The sequence below is a fragment of the Alternaria alternata genome, assembly GCF_001642055.1.
Source record: "Alternaria alternata strain SRC1lrK2f unplaced genomic scaffold CC77scaffold_14, whole genome shotgun sequence".
In the NCBI taxonomy this organism is placed as follows: Eukaryota; Fungi; Ascomycota; class Dothideomycetes; order Pleosporales; family Pleosporaceae; genus Alternaria; species Alternaria alternata.
In genome coordinates this window covers 227,658-247,191 of record NW_017306203.1, presented here as the reverse complement: position 1 = coordinate 247,191, position 19,534 = coordinate 227,658, and the positions used below count along the sequence as shown (strand labels likewise).

Genomic DNA, 19,534 nt, shown 5'->3' with positions numbered 1-19,534 from the left:
TACAAAGTCGAGAGTTCCAAACGTGAGTCGCCGGTCTCACGAGATGTTCACGGGTCAGATGTGCAAATAAAGAGCGTGGGTGCATGCCTTGCGCAGATGACAACCCGAGAAGGTCCATGATGCGACACCTGGGCACGCGATGGTCATTGTGTGCCACTCGTTTGTGCCGGTGCGCTAGTATGGCAGGTTCCTGACAAGTATAAGATCTGGTACTTTCCGCTGAACGACCGAAGAACAATCATTACTTTGCAGCTTCATGGCTTCAGTCGACCAATGTGAGCGCGCGATAAATCTCTACACCGAGCTGAGGGGCTCCGGCAAGTATCCGCCCTGGAAAGAAGTGGACATTGCCGAAATGCTCGCACAGGGTGTGGACGACCAACACATCAAAACCGAATGGGCTCATGTGGTGAAGGTATACCACGACTTGAGGGGCGATGTGGGATCGATCCTGTGGCGAATTACCAGCGGGGGGCGCTTTGTCAATCCCAACGTCAGTGTACAAACTGTTGAAGAGTGGATAGCGAACGGATTGTCCGAAGACATGATCAACCTAGGGTACATTCGGTCTGTACCTGAGCCGGATATGTATACTGCAGAAGCGTTCTTGAACGACTTGGAATGGGAAACCAGATCCAGCATGCCTGAGCCCTTTACGCCAGAAGACATCTTGTTCTACATGAAGACTGGATGGACAGGCGAGCAGATCGCTACCGAATATGTGGCTCTTCAGCAAACTAAGTATCTGTCCGACCAAGCAGTACATCTACGACAAGGCGTTAACGAAGAGTTAGAGGACTCATGGATCGAGCTACATTACGGTCTTCTGTACGCTACTACCCATTTGCCTTCCGAGCCTGTCGTCTTACGGAACATGCATCGTTCCCAAGACCAATACAACACGTACTTTGCATCCGCACCGGCTGTCGATCCATTATTATTCAACGCTAAGACCGCAAGATTGATGACGGCCACAGTGGTGAAATTGGACAAGAGGCTGAACCAACGCATCAAGCAAGGCGGTCATCCGAAGGCTCTGAACACGATGTTTACGTCGGATGACCTGACAGCCTATCGAAAAATCCGTGCGAACACCGAAAGCGGTACGGATGACCTAGATGTGGAGAATGATAGCCAAATTTGGCAGTTCCTTATGGATCTGGCGGCAAGATTGCATCCTCATCTGGCTGAACCGCAAGAACAAGCATCGTTGACGGTACAGCCTACCAACACCGCGAAGAAAAGTAGGTTTGACTTGAAGAAATGGGCAGATGCTGAACGTCATGCTCTCTGGCGTTGCATCAACGCATGGTGCAAAGAACATGGCATAGACAAATTTGAAGCAAAGAATCTCGATACCGACACGTTGCAGAACTTCGCAGATAGCATCAATGCAGTGCGCGCAGGCCAACACGAGGACGGATCAGATCGTACCGCGGAGACAGTTCAAGGTCAGGTGAGAGACGCGATCCGAAGGGACGTTTCTTTAGCGAATAGGCCGATCTTCAACCTGGGGGAGCGTGCGAAGAAAATGGCCGAGGATATTAGAAACAACAGAGTCATTCCGGACAGTGCTAGGTATCCAGACGAGGCTATCGATATGTCAGGCATTCCGTGACTTATCGGCATCGAGGATGACGGGAACTATGAGGGCTAGCATGAAGTAGATGACTGTGGTGGGAGGCGGTGTCGCTATGCTCTGCGGACCTGTAGCTGTGGGTAGGTAGAAGAAGGATACAATTGACTATGAAGAAGCTATGGGGTATCCTTCGGACTGACACTGAATTTTAAGTACCATCCAGAAAGCTAACCGGAAAACCCAGGAACTACTAGCTTCAGGCATACCGAACCATTTCGCCTTTCTTGACCTTTGTCTCGTTACTATCGAGTCAGTACGACCAGTACCGTGATCCTCAATCAAAGTTCATATCAAACTGATCGTCGTCTCCACCACCAATGTCGTCATCATGGGTCGCAGCTCCAGCATCGCGTTCTGCCGTGCGCGCATCCATTACAGCTTTCACCAGATGCCTCAACTTGCGAAGTTGGCTTCTTGCTCTTCGTTATCTCTTCTTATACCCTTCTAATCTTTGGTGGCGAGCTTTGGTCGCTTGCTGAGTCTGGGTGGAGAAGAAGGCGGATCGTCGTCGTGGAAGTTGCCGTCGCCAGTCTCCATCGCTAGATCGACATCCTGGTCGGAGTCGCCAACGAGGTTGAAGTTACCAGAGTCGCTCATTAATTCACAAAGAGCATCCGGCTCATCAGAGTCGTGCTTGCGCTTGTGATCGTGATCAGTATCAGATTTCTTGAGGATGGAAGACTTTTTAGGCTGTGATATGGGCAGGAAGCTAGCGATGTCGATAGCTTCATCTGGATAACGCTCGTCGTCCGGAACGATTTCGCCAGCGTCGACACGTGTAGCAATTTTCTGGCCTTCAGCGTAAAGCATACCAAGAGGCTCGTTTGGCTTATCGGTCATCTGCCTCTTTGCCCAAGCACAAACCGACTCTGGCGTGCGCGCACGGCCAGCCTTGTTCACGGCAGCCATGAGACTGTGCTTCTCGCTATCCCATATCCGGGGAACAAACTTGTCAATACCATTCTCCATGACCCAGTTGTTTGAGAACTGGTAAACCAAGACACGCTCCTCATCGTTCCAGTGATCGCGAACTTTTGTCGATTCTCCGGTTGCACGGCTGCGCCACTGAGATATCTTCTTGCGATATCGGTTCACCCAAGTCTCGTCGTTGAGATTGATCTGGTCCAAGACGTCAATGTCGATGACATGGTCATGGATGTACGCGTTTGTCGCCTTGTCGAAGACCATAAACTTGAAAATAGTCGGCCAACTCACTTTGCCGCGCGTCCAGACTTTACCAACACCATCGGGATTCGCCCAGGTCATGTCTTTTTGCTTGGCGGGAACCGTGACGAAGGCAGGGTCGGGGATCAGATACTTCGGACGCGTCTTGTCGCGCCACATCTTCGCAAGTTGTTCGTCGCTATACTTGATTGCGATCTCAGGAATGGTGTCCAACTGTGAAAAGACCTTCCCGAGAGGAGTGACGATACAGTGATAGACACGGATCTGATCACGATCATCCATTATGCGCATGAATTCCTCGGCTTCCCGGCGAGGCGTCTGGTTGAAGACCGGCTCGGGTCGCGTGTGCTTCCAATTTGTAAAGTCGTACTGATGGTCGTAAATGGTTTTGAAAAGCTGTATTAGCTTGCCATACTTCACCGCGTCCGTCCAAGGATCGAAATCAGGGTTCATGCTCATATCCTTCTTCCTCATTTTCTCAATCAGCTTTCCGTACATGGTCACCAGGTTTGGTGTTAGAAAGAGCTCATAGAAAGATCGGTGCTCGGGATTTTTTTCGCCATTGACGCGATTCTTTGGCTCCGTGTTTAGGTTGACCTGCGACTGTTTCTTGATCGCAGCGATCAGGTTGGGGACGAGTTCGTTGCATAACTTTTCGTACCGCCAAAGTCGTTCGGCACCCTGACTATTGGCAGACCAGTGTATCGCGACACCGTCTTCAGTGACGTCTCCAGCTAGGAATGCATCTAGCTGTCGAACTTGAGCTTCCATGTTCAGGTCGACGACTGGCCGTGAGGCGTCTCTCGTCAAGGCCAGAAGAGTAGAGTAGGTCAGGAGGATATGTAACCTTTCCAGATCTAACGGAGTGCTCAATGAGTCCGGCGGTGCAAGCGTCATCTTGCCGCCGTTTTTGTGATTTGATGCAACGTTTCCTGCAGATGCGGGCTCCTCGACAGGGTCATCGTCGTTGGCGGTACGTGTAGTCGGTTTTCCTGGATCGTGATATGTCAGAAGCGTTCGGAGAATTTGTAGTCGTCGGCAAGAGCACTGTACTTACCATGTTCGACGGTGATATTGGCATCGTCGTCAGTCGCAGGGTTGATCGTTCCAATTAGCTTGTCTTCATCGCGCGCCATCTTGCAGTTGCAATTTGCGTTTCGGAAGTTGTCCAGAAACTACAGAATACGACTGGAGTATTGGAACCTTTTGTTTGATTTCTGTGGTGACAGCTATTGTTGTGGTAGCGTTTGCGCCATAAGGCTTGGCATTCGAGAGTGAAGGAGCTACTTGGACAGCAAATGAGCAAAGTCACAATGGTAGCATGACGCTATAGGAGAATGTCCATCCTCCTCACAATTGGGAAGCGTACTACCCTAGCAGACCACCTTTAAAAACGAGGGAAAGGATGGCAAGGAGTAATAATACGATTGAAGGAAGAAATTAGACAAGACGAAGAGAAATCAACAATAAGAAAAGGGAACACTTGGTGACTCTCTCGTTTGTCGCTCTCAACTGCGTCCACCCTATTCCTTAATACCTTGGTAGAACGGTTGCTGGTTCATTGTCGGCAACTTTGGTGATCATTGAACCCCTCATGCGCAGTCTCATCTTGTCACGCTTGTTTGCGAGGCGTCGAACAGTAGGTTTGTCGTTCAATAGATTACGTCTCGTACTTCGTGAGTATCCAATGCGAATTTCAATTTGGAGCGCTGACTGGATACCATCGTCACAAATCACGGTCAGTAGGAACTGTTTCGAAAGCGGAGAGCTTTGTGCGATGTGTTGGCTCGTCTTGCGCGCCTCCGTAACCGACGACTTGGAAGCCGAGCAGGTGTGGTCTATTATGATAATAACAAGCTACGCGCGTACAGACGAGGTTTCTTCCTGAAGGCCTTGTAACGCTGGATGTTGACTGGCAGTCTTGAAGTTCGCCGCCGAAAGACGCTCTTGCACGCCAAGAGCTGCTGACTCATCTAGCGTGCCTCGGAGTGGGGCCGCCTTCCTGCTACTCCTTTTCATCTCTAACCCGTCTCGTTTCCATCATGCGTAAACAGCGTACGATGCATCGGCATCCAAACAACCTGACTGCAAAGCACACAGGAAACCTTCATGAGGACTTCTCCGCAATTGGGTGAATAGTTAGATCATTGGGAGCTTCGCTGTTCATGCCGAATTCGCGCCGAAATCTGCCGCAAGCCGGACAAGATCTCGGGACCGCCCGCGCAGTGGATTCTTCCGTTGCGATCATCAATAAGCACGATATTCGATAACTCAGTTGAAAGCCTCTTCTCAAGTTGGTCTCCTGAGAGTGCCGTCTGCTGAGCTAACATCATTCGGTCTGAGATATACCGCTGGCTGGAGTATTTCGGGGTGCCGTATGACTTCGGAGAGCGCTCCCAGTGGTCTGCCATCTCAGATCCTTGAACATGTTCCATTGCCCAGACTGTCCATTATCTGTCACCATGTTTGCGAAGACTTTGCCACCATATAATCGTCTTGAACCTGCCTTTTCTGTTCTCGAGGTCAATGGCATTGGTTTTACAAGGCCCGATTCTGCGGAATGAAATCCGAGATAGGGTCTATCCACAAAATACGACGCCGGTTCCCGTGTTTCATCGCTTCGCGCCCGGTAGCTGCACTCGAAATGGAAACCGCTAGCCGGCAGAACAGGGGTAGCTTCCTCCCGGCATATTGCTTTCACAACGTCCCCTGGCTTTGCCGCCTTGGCTATCCATGACTCGGAAGATTCTCATCAACTACCCCTAACATATCATCTCTTATACGAATCGAATTGCGGAACCTAACCCCAAAGAGGCAGAAGTCAAGAAAGGACAAGAGATGCTTGGATTAGTGATTTCTCGTACCGTAGTGCGCGCGATGGACTTGGTGCAAGGCAGAAAGTGCATATAGTCCGGTGGTGGTTGGTGAATCGGCTCCAACTTACGCTCGTTTCATCCTCAATCGCGATGCGGTTCCTCACTCGTATCACTGCGCTCGCCGCTGTCGCAGCTCCTTTTGTCGCCAATGCTGCTCCCGTCGACACCCCTCGTGCGAACGAGGTCATCCCCGGCAAATATATCGTCCAGTTGAAGCCTGACACTGATGTTGCGTCGATTGCTGCTCACCACAACAAAATGCGCAGCATACATGCTCGCAACCTGGCTCGACGAGGTGATGATGGCGCGGGTGGCGCTCCGGTGGAGCGTGAGTATGGATTTGGTAACTTCAAAGGCTATGCTGGTTCATTCGACGATGCAACCATCGAAGAACTGAAGGCTTTGCCCGAGGTTTGTCACACAGCATCACCAACAGATATGTCAAAGCAGCTCTGACATCTTGTATAGGTCCTCACCATTGAACCAGACTTCGTCATGAGAATAAGCGAGTTTGTAACTCAACCAAATGCGCCGTTGGGTCTAGCCGGTATCTCGTCTCGTACACCAGAACCCACTGATTATGTCTACGACGAAAGTGCGGGTGATGGCACTTTCTCCTACGTAATGGGTAAGTCGGAAAGCCATGTCGTGTTTGGTGTGGTATTGACAGCTTCATCTAGATACTGGCGTCCGTATCACCCACGTCGATTTCGAGGGACGAGCGATCCATGGGTTCAATGCCGTTGCAGGCAGTCCTGATACGGATGAGGAGGGCCACGGAACGTAAGTCGCTCACTGTCCAGGATTTAGGTCCGGTATAACACACCCTAGGCATGTAGCTGGAACCGTTGGAGGTGCAAAATACGGTGTCGCTAAGAGAACCAACATCATTGCCGTTAAGGTTCTTGGTAGCGCGCAGGGAAGCGCGTCGGATGTTTTCGCCGGCTTTGATTGGGCGATTAATGATATCGTATCCAAGGGCCGACAGAACACTGCCGTCATTAACATTTCACTCGGCTCTTCCGCTTCAACACTATGGGACGCTGCCGTCACCGCAGCCTGGGAGAAAGGCGTCCTTGCCGTCAACGCAGCAGGAAACGAGAACAGTCCAGCCGAAAACTCTTCCCCATGCCGCTCTCCCGAAGTCATCTGCGTCGGAAACGCCGAGATTGATTTCAGCCGACACTCTGGTCCTGGAGGCTCCAACTACGGCCCCGAGGTCGATATCTTCGCTGTGGGAACAAACATCGTCTCTGCATCTTGGCGCAGCGACACAGCGGAATGGAGCACAACGGGTACCTCCATGGCCTCCCCTGCTGTAGCTGGCCTAGTCTCGTACCTCCGTGCTCTCGAGGGGCCCAGCACTGCTGCTGAGGTCAAGGCGAGGGTATACGAGTTGGCCACGCCAGGTGTCGTGACTGACACCCTGGGCTCGGTGAACCTGATGGCCTTCAACGGCAACCCTAGTGCGCGCATCGCTAGCAGCTCTAGCAATGCTACGAATACCACCGTCGAGGCACGTGGAGCTTGGAAGCTATGGTAGACGACAACAACGAGATTAGAAGTTAATCGAGCAGAATGAATCTAATGTATTCTTCTAAGCCTGACCATCGATTGCAAGATGCATTGAACTAATATGGTAAAAGTAATCCGCCCCTCATCTCTGTCAACTTGCTCCTGATGTACAAACACGATGATGAGTTACAATTGATTTGGAGTCTATCATCGAAGAACGAACTGTGCTTACGTAGCTAGACCATCCTCTGAGATCACACGATCCCACACTTCGATCAGGCTATCCAAAATTGACGTATGTGGATGCTTGCTGGTACTTCTCAATTCATCCAGAATCCCAAGCACTTCGGATTGCGCCTCGGTATCTTCAACACAAAGGGCGGCTATATCTCGTTACTTCGATTGGTGCCAAGACAAAAGACGTAGCTTACCTGCATGAACTGCTTGGAACGAAACAAAGGCATTCGGCAGATTTCGTGTTTGCTGGGCGACTGCGATACCACATATTGCGGAAGTACTCTCTCGTAGTAATTTAGACCGAGCCCGGTATGTATTCAGTCCCCCCATCGATGGTTGTGTCAACACCGTAAGAATCCTAGCGAAATGGTATAGCTGCATAGCAGCAGCGTTCGCGGGTGGATGGATCCAAATGGGGAGAATGCGATCCTTGTCTACTGGCGATCCCTGTGCCGATTCTGCAGAGGCGATAATGGGTACAGGCTGGAACGAAAACGGCAGGATTCGTTTCCAAGCATCGAGCATTCTCATCAGCGTCTCTCCCGCCTCTATATATCCGACGATATTGCTTTTCTTCGGCGTTGCAGCATATTGCACACATTTCGCAGTCAAATAGATAATTCTTTGGTGTAACGCGTCCGGCGAGAGCGAAGCTAAAGGGGTGTTCGGTTGGTGAAGTGTAAGTGTAGGACGTCCTGTGCAAAATGCTGCCCAAATGTCTTGTCGAAGCCATGCACACCACACTGCACGCTGAAGACCATTCGAGGACTCTCCACTAACGCCAGAGTCCCGCTGTATCCAAAAAGCCCTTCGAAGATGGCGATCCCAATTGCTGTAGTCCGACTTCGAATCGAACATGCCATAGGTGGATACCATAACCGCGGTCGCCAAAATCTCGTCAGATTGTCTGTAATCCGCATGCTCGATGTTTTGCGAAAGGTAGCGCAATGTCTCGTGATAGTAGTGGCTGGCAGCTCTGGTTGTCCTTGACGGCCCACAGGACTTGGATGTTGGGCTGATAGGCACCTGCTCGGGACCTGCTTCCCCGACAGGTTCACATGGCTTCCAAAGAGCCAAGTGACATGCCCCAACCGCGAGCAAGGAGTTCAAGAGTCCTTCGTTGGAGAACGCAAGATCAGGCACCACCTTGGCGAAGTGTGCAAGAGGGTCGAACAGATCTAGAATAGGTGCAACAAAATCGATGTAATGCGTGAAAAATTGCAATTCTTCCTGTTTCAATTCGATCCTCTCACGACCATTCCAAGGCCGGCCCGAAGGGGTAGGCCTGTCATGTATGTGACTATCCGCATCATCATGAAGACTCAGACAGGGATCTCCAGAAACGGGAGGTTGTGGTATTTGTCTTGTAGAGAGGCTTTCGAAGTCGTATTTCCAATGCGCTGTGTGCTTGTTTTCGTCCAGCTTATCGATAGCGTCTTTTGCTAGAAGATCGTACCATTCGGTAATGTCGAAGTTCGGAAGGGAAACATTCTCGAAACTAAAAAGACTATTGTCAAGAAACAAGTTGTCAATCGATAGACCATGATCGCTGGTTTCTTGGCAATCAACCAGTTGGGGCTCATCCTCCGGAGTTGGTATGCCACTATAGTTGAGAACACCAAGATCTCCCTGGTCGTAGGCTGGTGATGGGGAAAACTCTGATATCGTTCGAGGACGGATGATAGCACAAGTATTAGATCTCTGTAACCTGGAAGCCGCATTGCGCTTCTCCACGAACTTGCACTGACGGTTTACTCGGATGCAATTCTGGCAGATGGGGCGAGTCTCATCGCATTTGACGCGCCTCTTACGACACGTTGAGCTGCAGCCGTTCAGAATCTTGCGAATAAGTGAACTAAATATAGAGATTTTGGGGAGACAATTTGTGACCTGCACTTGTGTTGAAGTACAAGCAGACCCATCTCTCGCATCGACGTGTAGAGTGTGAAGGACTTACCAGCCTGTCGAAGTTCTCAAACCTCGCGATACTGATGGCATTGCTTCTATGTTGGAGAAGTGTTGATTGTTACTGCAGGTAGCAGCTCGATACGATCTGTTCAGACGTAGCTTGAAATAGCCAAAGCGTCCATCGTAGCGGTCTCTTGTGTGCATGTGGAGTTGCCACCCATGAGGGGTTCCCCGCAAAGCTTGCCTACGTCGGACGCCACTATCAGTCATCCCATTTTGCAATACATTCCTCTTCGTGCGATCGTATTGGTAAGTTCACCAGAATATGGAGAGCGTTAGCGCTCTAAGGTTCTGTGGCCCGCACAAGTCGGCCGACGCTAGGTCTTTTCCCCGTGTCTGCCATGTTCCGGCTGCAACCGACTGCCGTGTGTGCGGGATCATCACTTGGGCACTATTTCACAAGGATGAATCCAAGGAGCTGGAAAAGAACACCGTCCGTATTCTGGCCCGGCAAGTGTGTTCTTGAAACCGTACAAAAGAGACTAAGTTGCGCCTACAACGAGCTGTTGTAATCAATGTTGTGGAGATCTGCTATAACACATAGCAAAGTCATACCCTACGTGCGCGACTGAGCATGACCTAACGAAACAAGTCCTCAAGTAGTACTGTATCATGCACGCAGAAGAAACTTAAGTAAAGTCATGACGCGCTGCTCAATCGATAACTAATTCGTCTATCGTCTGCATTGCTTCTGGTTGGTGATCACAAGCCATCTGGTCTTGTCCACTACATGGATGGCGCCCCACTCTACCTAGGTAGTTTTGCATCTAGACCTGGAACAAAAAGACACAGTTCGCCAGAGTCACGAAAGGATACGGAGAAGTTGTGAACATTATGATGAAACACTATAACTGAGAAACGAACCCAGTGCCGGTACTTTCTGTGATACCTCCATCTACAACAAGCTCGTGCGAGGTCACATAACGGCTTGCAGCACTGTTCAGCCATGCGACCGCATTCGCAACATCCATCCCCGTTCCCATCCATCCCATTGGACAGTTATGATCTAGTATTCTTCTAGCAGCTTCCTGGTCTCCTTCGTCCTTGCTTTTGGCGAAATTGTCAACCAAAGGAGTGTACATAAGGCCTGGGACTACGCAATTACACCTGATGTTGTCCTTGCCATACATGACGCCCAAAGCCTTCGTGAACCTTATAACACCAGCTTTTGCAGATGCGTATGCGATTTGGTGTTTTCCAATGTAGCGCAGCGCAGTGATACTAGCATTGTTGACAATATTGCCTGAGCCTTGTTTCTGCATGATAGGAAGGACATGGTGACACAGCCGGTATACGGATGTCAAATTGACGTCGATCTGGCGTGTCCATATAGTTTCTGACATGGTGGCCGGGTTACCGGAGGTCGTCTGGCCAACGTTGTTGATGAGGATATCGATTCTGTTGTGTCGTGCCATTACGGCTGCAACTAATGCTTCGACATCCGATGATTTCGTAACATCAGCTGCAACAACATCGACGACCGCATCTCCAGTTTCTTCGAGAAGGCGTTCCTTAGTTCTTTCCGCGGCGTCTTTGTTCAAATCGCAACCGAAAATGCTCACGCCGTTGCGAGAAAGTAGGCGTGCGACGGCGGCGCCGTTACCCCAAAATGGGCTATCTCGGGGTCCCACTTGTCCGATACCTGTAATGAGAGCGACTTTGCCCTTGAGGTCAGAGTAGATCGGAAATACCTCGGGTACTGGTGGTGCTGTGAGGGACATGGTAGACGATATGAAGTCTGACACAATAGGTGCGCGATGGGTACCTGAGTCGCAGAAATAGTTGTTCGTTCGAATGTTGGGATTGCTTACAGCGTAGGCTTAAATAACATACTACTATCATTCTCCATGTGCGGGAGAGATCTGACCTCCCTTCACATCTGCGCAATCGAGCAATACTCGCATCGAGACTAGCGAGTGCGGAGTAAATGTCAATGAGTAACGAATTGCGGAGTGGATGGTGTTAGCGCCGGTCGAGTCGGCCGTCATCGCGGTCAAACGCCGGAGCTGATTTTCCCCGCCGGGTCGGCGATTGAATTAGCTGCGTTAGTACCAAGACGATATCGATATATACGCTTTCCTTCATGCATCTATTGGAGATCTGAACAAGCTGATGATAAGAGTTTCGACCCGTTCGCGACCACATATTCACTCAGTTCTTGTGTTCAATGCATTGCAGAACTGCAGATTATACTTTCTAAATCACGAAGACGAGACACGGCGTAGGTCTCTAAGACTACATCGAACGATGCGTACCGCAAGATACCCATTGTCGCCCCCGGGCCTTGAAGAGCTCGCCAAGGTTCTCGAAGCGCCTTTGGCTGCCAACTATGAGCATATAGCCATCAGCGTCGTTGAGTGTCCCGATCTTCGCGCAGCACCATTCAACCTGGCAACAACGGGCCTGTCGGGTAACGAGAAGATCTCGGACGTTGGAGGCCAGTCAAATCTTTTTCCCAGCCCTCGACTCGACACCATATGGAGCATGAAGGAGCTTGCACAGGCGATGGAGATGGATCCCGACAAGGGCAGCATTATTGGGGCCGGAGCTGGACCTTTCCATCAGGTCGGTCGCAACTGCGAGCTCGCTCCTAACTTCAGTTGGGGCAAAGATTTCGGCGATGTCGACAACCGAACACACATCGCTAAGATCGACAAGGACACCGGAGCGCCCAGAGTAGAAAAGAGCCCTACCTTGGACTGCGCATTGATGATTAACCTCTTCGGCTCTGAAGGCAAGACTGGGCCGGTACTGAAGATTACCGCTCGTAAACGAAAGGGGCCAGAAAGCAGTTTTACGCAGTGTATACGGAAGGGTCTCAGAACGGCTTACGGCGATAAGCAGACAGTCAGTCTAGGTGGAGCATTCATCGTAAAGTCAGGACGCACGAACTACCACATCATGCCGGACTTCCCCCCGGCATCGGAGCTCCCGTTCAAGGACCCCAAGCAACTCAACGACTGGCTGACATACCACGACTTCGATAGTCCTATGGTGTGTTTGTCGGTCCTGCATTCAGCGGATCCAGAACAGGCAATGGGTTTACGACTCGAGCATACACACTGCTTTTCTCCAAAGGGCAACAACTCTGGAGGTCACTACCACCACGACATTGAAGGATTGCAAGAGGAGATTGAGTATGAAGGTTATTTCAACACGGCAAAGATGATATATAGAATGGAAAGGCCTTCAGTGACTCTAGCGCGAGATCTTCACGACTAGAAAACTTGCTCATTCATGTTCAGAAGCTGTATTCTCGTAGAAAGACTTGGACTACGCTTAGGTAATTTTGTGCGATAAGTCAGTAATATAGAACTTCTACAACCCCAATCAACTGTTCTCGACACACAGATCATGTGTCGCTGTGAAGACTCAGAAATGAATTAGTATGCGCTTGATGCGAAGAATCATAATGATGTGCCGCAAAAGTCGCCCCATGCATCCGCGACTCGTTGAACCGAAGCAACAGGAAAGACGGCCAGAAGGCATGTGAAGACTACACTTGTCACAACTACTCGGAATCCTATCTTGCTCAACTCCAACGACCATTACGACTTTGTTGACCGCAATATCAAAGCAAACCTCTAGCGGCAGGCGTAGAGACTTGCTCAAGTTCCAGAAAAAAAAAACGATGCCTATCTTTCTCTAGAGATTCCCTACAGGCAGTACGATATGTAATCGATGTACGAAACAACCTGGGGTACGTCTTCGCTCCTCCCAACGGCCATGGCTTCTTGGCGAGCTGAGGACTCATCGGCCTTTTCAATCGATCCATTCGCCCGGCTCCACCTATTCTTTCTTGCCTGAAAACAAATGTGTTTTTCTGAAACTCCCTCAGCAGAGCTTAGATGGTGCACGGTCTTGGCTTACCTTCGTACGACAATGACCTCCGTGGTCAACACTTGCTAGTGCATTGGCTAGCTAATGAGGGAAGAGTGGAAATAACAGTCTTTGAGCTCCTAGATACCTCGTCTCGAGCGTGAGTTTCAAGGATGTGCTGATCTCGAACACTGGGAAGGGCGTTTTTAGATCATCGGTCAACCGGTACCGTCATCGGCCGAAAAGTCCGGATGTGAATGCCGCCACCGCTGTCGCTAGATTTGGGACTACGGGGTGTGTGGAATGCGGGGTCCCCACGAAATTGGTCCTTCTCCACTCAAAGGAGAACGAGTGGTATAAACTTGCCTTTATCTGTTTGTGGACCAGCACCTCTATTCACCAAGATTTCACTCTCTCGAGATCGTTCTGAGATCTGCTACGCAACATCAATTTCATCATCTGGAAGCATCATGTCTGATCGAAATTCTGTAGACTTGAAGCTTCACGAAAGCAGGATCGAAGACTACGAAGGCTCCAAGGAAGCAGCGTCCAAGGAAACAATGCACGGGAACGGCTATGAAGAGAATACAGCAGCAGAACGCGAGCTCGTCCACAAGATCGACCTGTTTCTGCTCCCATGTATCTGGGTTGTCTACCTACTCTCCTATATGGTAAGTATAATTTGTTCCCCATCTGAGCGATAACTGAACGTGGTCAAGGATCGATCGAATCTCGCAAACGCTCGAGTCGCGGGTATGGGCACCGACCTAGAGATTAATGATCGCCGTTACTATCTCTGCGTTGTTGCATTCCAGATCGGCTACGTTATCGCAGAGATTCCTTGCAACATGATCTTGTCGAGATCACGACCATCGATCTTCATACCAGTCATTATGGTCTTGTGGGGATCTGTTTGCGCAATCATGGCTTGTGCTCAGACCTGGCAACAGCTTGTCGGTCTCCGATTCCTCCTGGGTGTTGCCGAGGCCGGGTTTAGTGTAAGTAACGACGGTGAAATTACTTAGCTCGTCCCGTTTCTAACATCATTCTAGCCTGCAGTAATGTTCATTGTGTCTAGTTGGTACCGCAGAGGGGAACAGTCGAAACGTTTTCTCGCCTTCCACAGTGCAGGAATTTTCTCTGGAGCTGTAGGAAGCATCCTCGCTGGCTCAATTACTGGAGGCCTAGATGGTTCTCGTGGCATCGAGGGCTGGCGTTGGTTGTATATCGTCGAAGGGGTCATCACTGTCGCGGCAGCATTCCCTGTACCATTTATCCTACTCGACTACCCCCTCACCTCGAAACGACTCTCTACGGAAGAACGGACACTCGCCTACGACCGACTTGCCGCAGACGGTATCACCAGCCGGAACGACGACGAATTCACGATCAGTCACAAACAAGCATTACAAATGGCATTTTCCAATTGGAGGTTATATCCTTTGATGAGCGGATACATGATCATCATCGGGAATATGACACTGTCGAATTTCTACCCTACATTCGTCATGTCTTTTGGTTACGACAGAGAAGACGCTCAGTTAGTCTCCGACCCCAGATGACCGAATTGAGACGCTGACATGTGAACCCAGATACATGACAGCACCGCTATATGGTGTAGCACTCGTCGTGGCTGTAATTGCCTGCGTCATTGCCGACAAAGTTCCAAGATGGCGCGCAATATTCACCATGGCAGTCCTTCTGATCTTCGGTACCGTGTTTTGTGCACTCGCGTCGGTCATTACAGCATCTATTCCTCGATATATCTTCCTCTGCTTCATAAACACTGCAATTTGGTGCGGAAACCCACTAGCGCTCTCATATACCAGTACAGTTCTGGGACTAGCTCAGCCAGAGGTGAGAGCCATTTCCCTAGCCAGTATCAACGGAGCCGCCAATCTCGCCCAGCTTTACGCTACAGAGATCATCACAGTATCCAAACCACCTCTGGCTATTATGGGATTCCAAGTATTTTCTGGACTCTTCGCAATCGGCGCTCTGATCTATCTCGCATGCTTCTTCATATATCAGAAATGGCCCTACAAATCCACGCAGACGGCTTGAATGACTGGAAATGATAGTCTCCGAGGTAAAATCACAGAGCACCTGACATCGTACAAGGGGGGGTGATAGGATTCCAGATAGCTCTTAAAGTAATTTGAACTTCTCTATTGACAATTTTTGAGATCTATTACTCGCTTCACTTATCATGGTACTCGTCCTTTCTCGTCCGAGAAAATCTTGCTCTGCTTTTCATGATGCACCCATACCTTGTATACTGTTTCGACTTCGAAAAGGATATCGAAAAAACACGTTCGCAGGCACTTTTCCCGACGATATCTTGATGAGATACAAACGGTACCCCCACCATATAGCTGACTAACCACCTCAAGCTGCGTCATATCTTCCGTGCCGATATCACAGTCTTGTCTAATACGACTACATATTCACATAGGAAAATAGATCAAAGGTGTCGAGCATAAAGATCGAATCCGCTGTACTTAGCGTCGAGGCGTTATCTCCCAAAGCACCCGTACGTCCCGGAAGCATTGAAACATCCTGATTGGGATCAGAAAGCACCTTCATGTATCCTTCCAAGCCATTAGCCAGATGGTATACAAGGTGTTGACTGGAAGCATTCTGTGCACGAAGTGCGCGTACACAGTCGTTCACCTGGGATAGTACGGTTGGGGCATTCACCGCTGTGGAATCCGGGAAACCGATCTTAGCTGCCTTGATAAGGAACACAGCCGCGAAATTGATCATGGCATGGTAGTATATGGGCATACCGACAAGCGCTGATCGTAAATCGTCACGTTCAACGGCTAAGCTCAGCACGGCTCCGGCAGACGTGACTGCGGTTCTCCCAAATTCCTGCACCTCGACAGATGCGCTGGGCAAGGATCCTAAAGACAAGCCTCGGAAGATGTAGGAGCAGAGGTGTAGCCGGGCGAAATGGTAATTCAAGATGGCACCATCTCTCGGGAACCAGCCAACGTAAGCATTTCGTGCTAACTAATTAGTGCATGTTCGATACTTTGGCAGGATGTTGCACATACGCATTCTGTTGCCCCAGATCATGTACCATCGATCTAATTCGGCGAAGTACCCACGAAGCTGGGGTAGACTGTGATTCGGTACACCCTGTGACGGATCTCCGCCAAAGACATCTCTGACCTTTGACGTAATGTGATAGAGCGCAATCTGACTTGACATTCTCAAATCTACTTCTTGGTTCTCGTTGATTCGGATGAAGGCTTCCCATTGTTGATGCGGCTCTTCAGAAGCGGAGATCAAAGCAGGTCGACCATTGAAGATGCTTGACTGATGGTCGTGGATGTATAGGATATACCAAAGACGTGCTTTTATAATGTCTTCTTGCTCTGCGCCGCCCTTCATGACCGCGTAGTAGGCCAAGTGGTAATTGAGTCTCATGGCCAAGCGGATAGCATGCCCAAGCAACGTGTATGATATATCAGCTAACCAGTAAGCGCCAATTATAAGCGCTCTGATAGTGTCGGAAGATTGTGACACGACGAACATGCTTCCCATAACTAATCTTTGATACTCTGCATGACATATCTTAAATACTGAAGAGCCATCGGGATCATGGAGTGCAGCTACTGCACATACGGCAGCGGTAAGCATTGGAGAGTTAGCTCGAAGGTCTCTGAGAATACTGTAAGGGCACATGAGACCGTAGCAGAAGTAATCGAGACAGATGAATCTGGTGAATAAACTCTCGGCGACGGCTTCTGAGATTAAGCCTCGTGTTATGAAATCGTGACTCTGATGGTTTCGCGGAGTAGACGGCGACGCATGTCCGGCCCCGAGAGTGGGCAGTCTCGTTACCTCGTAAAGAGAATTGATGGGTAGACTGTAAATAGAATCATCGACAGGGGCGACAGGTCTCAGAATGGGCGCCGGAGGTAACGTGTCCTCCTCTTCTGATCCATGCCCGCTCTTTTCATGTTCCAGTCCGGGCTCTACGCCAGCCAGGGTTTGAGCATATGAGTTCAGTGCTGGCAGATTAGACATGCGCAGTAAGACATCTACGGCAGTCTGCAACTGCTGCACACGACCAGAAACATCGTTACGCCATCTTCTGGTTTGTTGGTACGAGATTTGTAAACGCCAGGTGGGTGTGCTTGCCTATCAGTTTGCTCAAGCATGATTGCTTGCGGGTGTTTCTCTACACGACATTCCAAACCACGGTTGCGACAGCGCCGACATGGGCCTGCTGTATCTGGCATGACGCATTTGATCTATTCTCAAATCTTAGTCTCATATACTGTAAGTGGATCTATTCATAAGCGCATCAGCAAAAGCTCACCTTGAGATGCCTGCACGTAATGCAAGCCTTAGTTTGTCGTCCCATTGCTGGTCTTGGTACAGCTCCTCCAGGCTGTCCAGAGCTCTCCACTCTATTGGACATGGAATCGAACATTTCTCACTAGATTTGTGTTGATGAACAGGCGCCGGCGACCCAGGCACCTAATACCGAGCTTTCGGGCCCCTGAGCACACCAGAAGACGATTGTCGGCTAACTGGTGCTTGGCGCCCAGGGGACCAGGACGTGGAGAAACAGCACAGCTTGCATTTATGCGTTGAGAGGATGCGCTACTGTCATCGGGCAGAAGATGAGCCGACTCGCCCGTTAAGCGACCCCGCTATTCACACGTCCTTCTTCCCCGCATTCAGAGTCGGTTTTCAAGATCATGGAACTGAACCACGACGCAGAAGAACATCGTACTCACAGCTATGCATAATTGGCCGCTATCTCGCTATTAGGGTCAGTTGTGGGATCTTTGGGGATGAGTACTTAGTCCAGCGGGTTGGAGCTGGGGTTTGGCATCCCATTCCATTTCGAGATTTCCGCCATTCTGAATACGACTGTAAGGTCGCCAGAGGCCCAACGATATACAGAACGGGAGAGGTACGTGACGAGAGTATATGAGTAAGGCGGGAGAAATGGCAGTTCTATGACCAAGCATTACGTACAGCACCTTTCCGCTGGCTCATCATGCCTTCCCGTAGGCTGGAGGCATAAACTTGTGGCTATTCCTCTATTCAGAGGCTAAGACATTCTTGGTCTTGAAAACAACAGCTTCCCCCGGCAGGTGTGGGAGAAGTAAAGCAGTATCCCAGTACAACCAGACTTCCTTGAAATGCAGACCTTCAGGCGTGGTTTCATCACCACTTGGACCAACGATAGCAATCATGACAACTGGGATGCTAACAGTCGGTTTCTCCGCATCGTTGCCCTTGACCCACAGGTTGCGGATATTCTGAGTGATGAATTGAGTAGTACCGTCATCACGCTGAATCTCCGTGAACTGGATCCAGTCATGGCTGATGCGGTCGAAGACGCCAAACAATTTCTTCATCCACGCCCACATCTCTTCCCCGCCATGATAAACGGCGTTGTTCTGGTTGTGAAATGTAACATCTTTGGAATAGAACTTGAGGCCGGAGCCAACATTGTATCCTTTATTGTCGACGGCGTGGACGTAAGCCTTGAAGAACCTTTGTGTAGGCGTTGTTGGTTCCCAATGTGGACCGGCTAACTGCGCGGTAAGGGTAGGCATTTCGTGTTTCCTGGATGGTTCGATAATGCGAACGGAGGCGAGTGTGATAGTGTGTGAAATTCGCTCAAGACTCGAACGTTCTGAGGTAACTAGCCGTAGTCGTAGATGTTGAAGTACGGATGAGGAAGGTACAGGCCGCAAACTTATATAGTTATAACATAAGTCAAACCTCTCCGGGGTACTAGGATCCGAAGTGTTGTGCCGGAATAGACCGGGCTGTTACACCTAGGTATGCTGACAAGTAATCACCACGTAGATAAAATCACTACATATAATGGGCCCAAAGCTAATGATTCTTAACTCTAATCATAACTGATAGAGCCGAGGTGACTTAAGAAGACGGATAGGATACGAAGTGGAGCTTAAGGATATCATGTATGGAAGGGGTCAATCCTAGTGGACGATTACCAACAGTCGTACGAGGTGAGGAGACGGATGTCAATGCGAAAAGACACATCTGACAACAGAATCCGAGGATTGTCCGGCCAAATTCTGTTAGGGTCTGGGTTGACACTTTCTAAACAATCCTTGAGTTATTGTCTTTGAATTGATACTCTCATACATCACCTTCATGATAGGCGCCAGTATTTCTTCTAGCTCAGCATCTATAGCAGTCGGCACTAACGCTAGGAAATCTGTGGGCGGATTGAACATGTTGCTGAATTACAGGTACTGATAAGAGATGATGACAAGCGTTGTTCGGCTGC

At 49.8% G+C, this 19,534-nt stretch overlaps 8 protein-coding genes across 8 annotated transcripts; 4 read left to right on the top strand and 4 right to left on the bottom strand.

Moving 5' to 3' along the window:
- Window positions 1-256: 256 nt before the first annotated feature.
- On the top strand, window positions 257-1,460 carry CC77DRAFT_1010107 (hypothetical protein; the record flags this gene model as incomplete). Its single annotated transcript, XM_018523628.1, has 2 exons — window positions 257-1,244; window positions 1,387-1,460. The coding sequence occupies 2 exons, from the start codon at window positions 257-259 to the stop codon at window positions 1,458-1,460; spliced, it is 1,062 nt and encodes a 353-aa protein (XP_018384289.1).
- A 390-nt stretch (window positions 1,461-1,850) lies between these two features.
- CC77DRAFT_173880 (hypothetical protein) lies at window positions 1,851-4,189 on the bottom strand. Its single transcript, XM_018530456.1, has 2 exons — window positions 3,882-4,189; window positions 1,851-3,816 (listed from the first exon to the last, which is right to left on the bottom strand). The coding sequence occupies exons 1-2, from the start codon at window positions 3,958-3,960 to the stop codon at window positions 2,084-2,086; spliced, it is 1,812 nt and encodes a 603-aa protein (XP_018384288.1). The 5' UTR covers window positions 3,961-4,189; the 3' UTR covers window positions 1,851-2,083.
- Window positions 4,190-5,581: 1,392 nt separating this feature from the next.
- On the top strand, window positions 5,582-7,277 carry CC77DRAFT_992049 (subtilisin-like protein). Its single transcript, XM_018536375.1, has 4 exons — window positions 5,582-6,111; window positions 6,169-6,328; window positions 6,381-6,483; window positions 6,532-7,277. The coding sequence occupies exons 1-4, from the start codon at window positions 5,791-5,793 to the stop codon at window positions 7,241-7,243; spliced, it is 1,296 nt and encodes a 431-aa protein (XP_018384287.1). The 5' UTR covers window positions 5,582-5,790; the 3' UTR covers window positions 7,244-7,277.
- Window positions 7,278-7,297: 20 nt separating this feature from the next.
- Window positions 7,298-11,141, bottom strand: CC77DRAFT_1010104 (hypothetical protein; the record flags this gene model as incomplete). The annotated part of the gene is made up of 5 exons (XM_018523627.1): window positions 7,298-7,331; window positions 7,448-7,580; window positions 7,647-9,274; window positions 9,410-9,505; window positions 10,285-11,141. 5 exons carry the CDS (start codon window positions 11,139-11,141, stop codon window positions 7,298-7,300), a joined length of 2,748 nt encoding a protein of 915 aa, XP_018384286.1.
- Window positions 11,142-11,480: 339 nt separating this feature from the next.
- CC77DRAFT_1021743 (DUF1907-domain-containing protein) lies at window positions 11,481-12,692 on the top strand. The gene has a single exon (XM_018525320.1). The coding sequence runs from the start codon at window positions 11,668-11,670 to the stop codon at window positions 12,640-12,642; it is 975 nt and encodes a 324-aa protein (XP_018384285.1). The 5' UTR covers window positions 11,481-11,667; the 3' UTR covers window positions 12,643-12,692.
- A 1,107-nt stretch (window positions 12,693-13,799) lies between these two features.
- CC77DRAFT_938991 (MFS general substrate transporter) lies at window positions 13,800-15,303 on the top strand (the record flags this gene model as incomplete). Its single annotated transcript, XM_018534652.1, has 4 exons — window positions 13,800-13,910; window positions 13,959-14,237; window positions 14,292-14,779; window positions 14,832-15,303. 4 exons carry the CDS (start codon window positions 13,800-13,802, stop codon window positions 15,301-15,303), a joined length of 1,350 nt encoding a protein of 449 aa, XP_018384284.1.
- A 133-nt stretch (window positions 15,304-15,436) lies between these two features.
- On the bottom strand, window positions 15,437-17,804 carry CC77DRAFT_992039 (hypothetical protein). The gene is made up of 4 exons (XM_018536374.1): window positions 17,573-17,804; window positions 17,392-17,504; window positions 16,299-17,341; window positions 15,437-16,250 (listed from the first exon to the last, which is right to left on the bottom strand). Exons 1-4 carry the CDS (start codon window positions 17,684-17,686, stop codon window positions 15,679-15,681), a joined length of 1,842 nt encoding a protein of 613 aa, XP_018384283.1. The 5' UTR covers window positions 17,687-17,804; the 3' UTR covers window positions 15,437-15,678.
- A 94-nt stretch (window positions 17,805-17,898) lies between these two features.
- Window positions 17,899-18,877, bottom strand: CC77DRAFT_173841 (hypothetical protein). Its single transcript, XM_018530455.1, has one exon. It carries the CDS (start codon window positions 18,825-18,827, stop codon window positions 18,306-18,308), a length of 522 nt encoding a protein of 173 aa, XP_018384282.1. The 5' UTR covers window positions 18,828-18,877; the 3' UTR covers window positions 17,899-18,305.
- Window positions 18,878-19,534: the final 657 nt, after the last annotated feature.